Source organism: Protomyctophum bolini (assembly GCF_963924005.1).
Source record: "Protomyctophum bolini genome assembly, chromosome: 14".
Lineage (NCBI taxonomy): Eukaryota > Metazoa > Chordata > Actinopteri > Myctophiformes > Myctophidae > Protomyctophum > Protomyctophum bolini.
In genome coordinates this window covers 219,420-227,152 of record NC_137875.1, presented here as the reverse complement: position 1 = coordinate 227,152, position 7,733 = coordinate 219,420, and the positions used below count along the sequence as shown (strand labels likewise).

Genomic DNA, 7,733 nt, shown 5'->3' with positions numbered 1-7,733 from the left:
GTAGAGTATATAATGAATGTACTATCCTCTGTAGTCTGGGTACAGAGGATATAATGAATGTACTATCCTCTGTAGTCTGGTAGAGTATATAATGAATGTACTATCCTCTGTAGTCTGGGTACAGAGGATATAGTTAATGTACTATCCTCTGTAGTCTGGTAGAGTATATAATGAATGTACTATCCTCTGTAGTCTGGTAGAGGAAATAATTACTGTACTATCCTCTGTGTTCATAGATGAATTCATTGGTGTTTATTTTTCATTGACATTTCATTTTGCAATCTGTACGTGTTGGGGGCGGGGCGCGCCACGCAATACTGTCTAATGTCACACACTGTCTGGGAAATGTCACTGCACTGCAGCGCACGCACACACGCACACACGCACTGCACTGCAGCGCACGCACACACGCACTGCAGCGCACGCACACACGCACGCACGCACTACAGCGCACGCACGCACATCAATGATTGATTGAATTGACAGTGCATTAGACAGAGAGAGAGAGAGAGAGAGAGAGAGAGAAAGAGAGAGAGAGAGAGAGAGAGACAGAGACAGAGAGAGAGAGAGAGAGAGAGAGAGAGAGAGAGAGAGAGAGAGAGAGAGAGAGAGAGAGAGAGAGAGAGAGAGAGAGAGAGAGAGAGAGAGAGAGAACTCACACCACCAGAGGGTTATAACTGTCTCTCCTCAACGCTGGATTTGGCCTCAGTGTGGCTCCTGACAGACGACACGCCTGGGGGCCACACTGGGGCCTCACTGGGGGTTCATAGGGGCCTACAGGGGCCCCAGGTCGCACCTCTCTAATGCAGGAACATGTTGTAAACTAAAACTACAACATGACGTCACTGAGCCGCGGTGGTAAGAGACTCACCGCTCACCCCAAACACATCTCTCTGTTTTTACTAAAACTACAACATGACGTCACTGAGCCGCGGTGGTAAGAGACTCACCGCTCACCCAAACACACCTCTCTGTTTTTACTAAAACTACAACATGACGTCACTGAGCCGCGGTGGTAAGAGACTCACCGCTCACCCCAAACACACCTCTCTGTTTTTACTAAAACTACAACATGACGTCACTGAGCCGCGGTGGTAAGAGACTCACCGCTCACCCAAACACATCTCTCTGTTTTTACTAAAACTACAACATGACGTCACTGAGCCGCGGTGGTAAGAGACTCACCGCTCACCCAAACACACCTCTCTGTTTTTACTAAAACTACAACATGACGTCACTGAGCCGCGGTGGTAAGAGACTCACCGCTCACCCCAAACACATCTCTCTGTTTTTACTAAAACTACAACATGACGTCACTGAGCCGCGGTGGTAAGAGACTCACCGCTCACCCAAACACATCTCTCTGTTTTTACTAAAACTACAACATGACGTCACTGAGCCGCGGTGGTAAGAGACTCACCGCTCACCCAAACACATCTCTCTGTTTTTACTAAAACTACAACATGACGTCACTGAGCCGCGGTGGTAAGAGACTCACCGCTCAGCCCAAACACACCTCTCTGTTTTTACTAAAACTACAACATGACGTCACTGAGCCGCGGCGGTAAGAGACTCACCGCTCACCCCAAACACACCTCTCTGTTTTTACTAAAACTACAACATGACGTCACTGAGCCGCGGTGGTAAGAGACTCACCGCTCACCCCAAACACATCTCTCTGTTTTTACTAAAACTACAACATGACGTCACTGAGCCGCGGTGGTAAGAGACTCACCGCTCACCCAAACACATCTCTCTGTTTTTACTAAAACTACAACATGACGTCACTGAGCCACGGTGGTACGAGACTCACCGCTCACCCCAAACACATCTCTCTGTTTTTAGTAAAAATACAACATGACGTCACTGAGCCGCGGTGGTAAGAGACTCACCGCTCACCCCAAACACATCTCTCTGTTTTTACTAAAACTACAACATGACGTCACTGAGCCGCTGTGGTAAGAGACTCACCGCTCACCCCAAACACACCTCTCTGTTTTTACTAAAACTACAACATGACGTCACTGAGCCGCTGTGGTAAGAGACTCACCGCTCACCCCAAACACACCTCTCTGTTTTTACTAAAACTACAACATGACGTCACTGAGCCGCGGTGGTAAGAGACTCACCGCTCACCCAAACACATCTCTCTTGTTTTTACTAAAACTACAACATGACGTCACTGAGCCGCGGTGGTAAGAGACTCACCGCTCACCCCAAACACACCTCTCTGTTTTTACTAAAACTACAACATGACGTCACTGAGCCGCGGTGGTAAGAGACTCACCGCTCACCCCAAACACATCTCTCTGTTTTTACTAAAACTACAACATGACGTCACTGAGCCGCGGTGGTAAGAGACTCACCGCTCACCCAAACACACCTCTCTGTTTTTACTAAAACTACAACATGACGTCACTGAGCCGCGGTGGTAAGAGACTCACCGCTCAGCCCAAACACATCTCTCTGTTTTTACTAAAACTACAACATGACGTCACTGAGCCGCGGTGGTAAGAGACTCACCGCTCACCCCAAACACATCTCTCTGTTTTTACTAAAACTACAACATGACGTCACTGAGCCGCTGTGGTAAGAGACTCACCGCTCACCCCAAACACACCTCTCTGTTTTTACTAAAACTACAACATGACGTCACTGAGCCGCGGTGGTAAGAGACTCACCGCTCACCCAAACACATCTCTCTTGTTTTTACTAAAACTACAACATGACGTCACTGAGCCGCGGTGGTAAGAGACTCACCGCTCACCCCAAACACACCTCTCTGTTTTTACTAAAACTACAACATGACGTCACTGAGCCGCGGTGGTAAGAGACTCACCGCTCACCCCAAACACATCTCTCTGTTTTTACTAAAACTACAACATGACGTCACTGAGCCGCGGTGGTAAGAGACTCACCGCTCACCCAAACACACCTCTCTGTTTTTACTAAAACTACAACATGACGTCACTGAGCCGCGGTGGTAAGAGACTCACCGCTCACCCCAAACACATCTCTCTGTTTTTACTAAAACTACAACATGACGTCACTGAGCCGCGGTGGTAAGAGACTCACCGCTCACCCAAACACATCTCTCTTGTTTTTACTAAAACTACAACATGACGTCACTGAGCCGCGGTGGTAAGAGACTCACCGCTCACCCCAAACACACCTCTCTGTTTTTACTAAAACTACAACATGACGTCACTGAGCCGCGGTGGTAAGAGACTCACCGCTCACCCCAAACACATCTCTCTGTTTTTACTAAAACTACAACATGACGTCACTGAGCCGCGGTGGTAAGAGACTCACCGCTCACCCAAACACACCTCTCTGTTTTTACTAAAACTACAACATGACGTCACTGAGCCGCGGTGGTAAGAGACTCACCGCTCAGCCCAAACACATCTCTCTGTTTTTACTAAAACTACAACATGACGTCACTGAGCCGCGGTGGTAAGAGACTCACCGCTCACCCCAAACACATCTCTCTGTTTTTACTAAAACTACAACATGACGTCACTGAGCCGCTGTGGTAAGAGACTCACCGCTCACCCCAAACACACCTCTCTGTTTTTACTAAAACTACAACATGACGTCACTGAGCCGCGGTGGTAAGAGACTCACCGCTCACCCAAACACATCTCTCTTGTTTTTACTAAAACTACAACATGACGTCACTGAGCCGCGGTGGTAAGAGACTCACCGCTCACCCCAAACACACCTCTCTGTTTTTACTAAAACTACAACATGACGTCACTGAGCCGCGGTGGTAAGAGACTCACCGCTCACCCCAAACACATCTCTCTGTTTTTACTAAAACTACAACATGACGTCACTGAGCCGCGGTGGTAAGAGACTCACCGCTCACCCAAACACACCTCTCTGTTTTTACTAAAACTACAACATGACGTCACTGAGCCGCGGTGGTAAGAGACTCACCGCTCAGCCCAAACACATCTCTCTGTTTTTACTAAAACTACAACATGACGTCACTGAGTGCTGCGTTGCCAGTTTTGCAAGAGGAACAAGTGGCCAGGTCTATGAAAACAACCACAAATGAAAATAGCAGATCTACAAGCTCACAGCGACACATTGTGAGGTTGTAAATCTGTTATTTAAAGACACATTGAGAATAAATCGAAATATTTTGAATATTCTTCAAACATTTTAATAAAAAATGTTTTCAGATGGATGTCCGTGCGGGCAATTACATATTAATCTGGGGTTCCTTGATGTAAAGAAATGCCCAAATAAGCAAATACTGTACACTTTAGAATCAAGCCCCGAAAAAAAACCCATCAACTACCAATAACTTTTTTGCAATTGACTTTACAGAAAAAAACAAGTCAAAGGTTGCTTATATGTATTAAGCAGAGATGGCAACGCGACCTGAAGGAAGCAAAGCACAGTGTCTTGGCGGGGAAAAAAGCTGGATAGATCACAATCATAATGACAATAATAATGTCAACAAACACCATAAGCTGTTGGTCAAGTAGTGAAACCAGGAGAGAGACAGCTACAGACACAGCTACAGACACAGCTACAGACACAGCTACAGACACAGCTGCAGCTGCAAGTCTTCAGAAAACAAACATCTATTTTAAAATCACTCTGACAACAATGATGATCTCTGGACCGAGAAACCAGCAAGCAGCTGAACCAACGCACGCACGCACACACACACACACACACACACACACACACACACACACACACACACACACACACACACACACACACACACACACGCACACACACACACACACGCACACACACACACACACGCACACACACACACACACACACACACACGCACACACACACACGCACACACACACACGCACACACACACACACACACACACACACACACACACACACACACACACACACACACACACACACACACACCGAGAACAAATGGGGTGAAAATAAGTAAGTAAGTGTTAAAGGGATATTTCACTGTCACGTTATCGTTACTCAGGTTTACGTGAACATCGCAGAAGACGACCATGGAGGACACATTCAGCTCACAGACCGAGGACAGGCCGAGACGGGGGTCAGGGGTCAGAGGTCACTCACCCTAGAGATGGTCAGGGGCATGTTGAAGTCCTTCCCTCCTTGCAGACGGAAGCCCCAGGGAGCAGGACCCTGCAGAGAGATGGTGTAGGCGCTCATCCTGATGCCCGAGCCAAAAGAAAACTAAACTAAGTGTCTCCAACGAAGAACCCGACACAGAGACAGAGAGACGTCGTCCTTCGTCTCCGTAAGAAGCTCTTTCTTCAAATGAAAACAGAAGCGATGAAGACGAGTCACGGACACAGCTGTCTTCTAATGTCCTCGGAAAAGAGCGACGGAGGGAAGGATGGAGGGACAGGAAGACCAGCCTCTGCAAGGGGAAAAAACACATATATACATATACATAATGATTAAAACACCACACATGTTATACTGTAGCTGTCATATATAACATAATGATTAAAACACCACACATGTTATACTTTAGCTGTCATATATAACATAATGATTAAAACACAACACATGTTATACTGTAGCTGTCATATATAACATAATGATTAAAACACAACACATGTTATTCTTTAGCTGTCATATATAACATAATGATTAAAACACAACACATGTTATTCTTTAGCTGTCATATATAACATAATGATTAAAACACCAAAAAGGCTTCCCAGAATGGGATAAACTCATTAACATTGTTAATTGCGCGTGTTGTGTTGCTATACAGTACGTTTGTAACACGCCATGGTTGTTAAGTTGTAACATGCACGTTATCTCTTGATTGGTCAACGCCATCACGACGCCATCGCGTCAGTATGTGTACAGCAACGCGCTTTACGTGCCCAGGACGTTTGAAGTGTTTACCTTCATCCTACGGGGAGTTATTGGCGAAAAACTGGGCTACATTATTTTTCTTTGATGTTGGCGAGTAAAAATCCACATGGATGTCTTTATGCTTATGAAGGCTATATGGACCCTTATTGAATCCCTCTTCAGTGTAAAATTAAACCAAATGGACCCTCATTTGAAGCTCTCAAGAGTTACATCATTGTTAAACATCTGCATTAGTTAATTTACCAGATGTCTACACAATTAGAGAATGTAGAAGAATTTCTGTTGTGATATTTGCCTGTTATCTCCTAATGGTACCAAGCATGGAATGGTGGTTCCGTGGCTCAAATGGGTCTGAGAGGCTAAATGTCATCAAATGGTGGTTCCGTGGCTCAAACGCTGGATAATAAATTGGGTTTTCAACAACAATATACTTGGATGACCGGGGTTACCACAGGGTTCTACACCGGGGTTACCACAGGGTTCTACACCGGGGTTACCACAGGGTTCTACACATGGTCCTCTAGGATTTAACTCTCGTGGCGAATCTCCTCGCCCTGAGAAATAGGCGATCTACAAGCTCTACCTGAGCCGGGGTGGGTGGGGGTCGGTTTGGGGGTCCCACTGATATAGAAAACATGAGGTTTTAACCCTGTGAGAACCACTGATATAGAAAACATGAGGTTTTAACCCTGTGAGAACCACTGATATAGAAAACATGAGGTTTTTCAGAAAACTCTGGTGATTTAGAAGACATTCATTTTGTAGAATGGACCTCAGGTCTAAATGGGCTAATCTTCTGTTTGATTTAGATCTAGCCGGTCCCACAACAACCAGTCTAGTCTTCCTGGGGTCCACATAACGATACAAGAAAACAAACTTATACAAGTCATTACTCCAAACACACAAGACAGATTCAAACTAACGATAACAAATAGCTGGAGTTACATGAAGTTTACATGAAGTTAAAAAGCACAGCAAACCAAAACTACTAAAATACACTTTACACACTTTACAGTCTCACATGCAAATGTAGATTATTTAGAAAAAGTTAATTTACATAAAGGAAGGAAGAAGTAATGAAGAAATGAATGAATGAATGAATGGAAATTATATTTTAAAAAGAGAGAGAGAGACAGAGAGACATGTACTTGCCTTAGGAGGTGCTGAAATGACAGGCTAAGAATAGTTGTAACTCTCTCTCTCTCTCTCTCTCGCTCTACTGTGGCATTGTGGGGGTTTGGGGAGGGGAGGGGAAGGAGGGGGTGGGGGGGGATCTCCTTATATGGTGTGAAAGGAGACACCCAGAATAGACAGGCTTTCCTTACCTCCTACCATGGGGCGAATATAGAACCGTGCACACACGCACACACACACACACACACACACACACACACACACACACACACACACACACACACACACACACACACACACACACACACACACACACACACACACACACACACACACACACACACACACACACACACACACACACACAGGGGTCTCCCTTGGAGCCAATCAGAGGTGGGGTAAGGAAACTTCTTATACTGTACGACATCACAGATGCAAATTAACTCTTTAACAGCATGGCTACTTCACACGCACACACACACACACGCACGCACGCACACACACACACAAACACACACACACACACACACACACACACGCACGCACGCACACACACACACACACACGCACACACGCACACACACACACACACACACACACGCACACACACACACACACACACACGCACGCACAGAAAAGGCGTGGGCGATATGGTGATAAATGTTGTTTTTATTTCATATTTACATGTCTTCTGTGGTCTCTAACATTACACCTATAGCTACATGTTTAAGCATTTAT

General features: G+C 45.7%; 1 protein-coding gene across 1 annotated transcript in view; it reads right to left on the bottom strand.

Moving 5' to 3' along the window:
• The window catches only part of LOC308328303 (LIM domain-binding protein 3-like), a 46,369-nt gene extending 39,297 nt beyond the window's left edge, over positions 1–7,072 (bottom strand). The window contains 2 exon segments of the mRNA XM_080782071.1: positions 5,085–5,391; positions 7,014–7,072. Coding sequence (XP_080638197.1) covers positions 5,085–5,180 — 96 coding nt within the window. The 5' untranslated portion in view covers positions 5,181–5,391; positions 7,014–7,072.
• Positions 7,073–7,733: the final 661 nt, after the last annotated feature.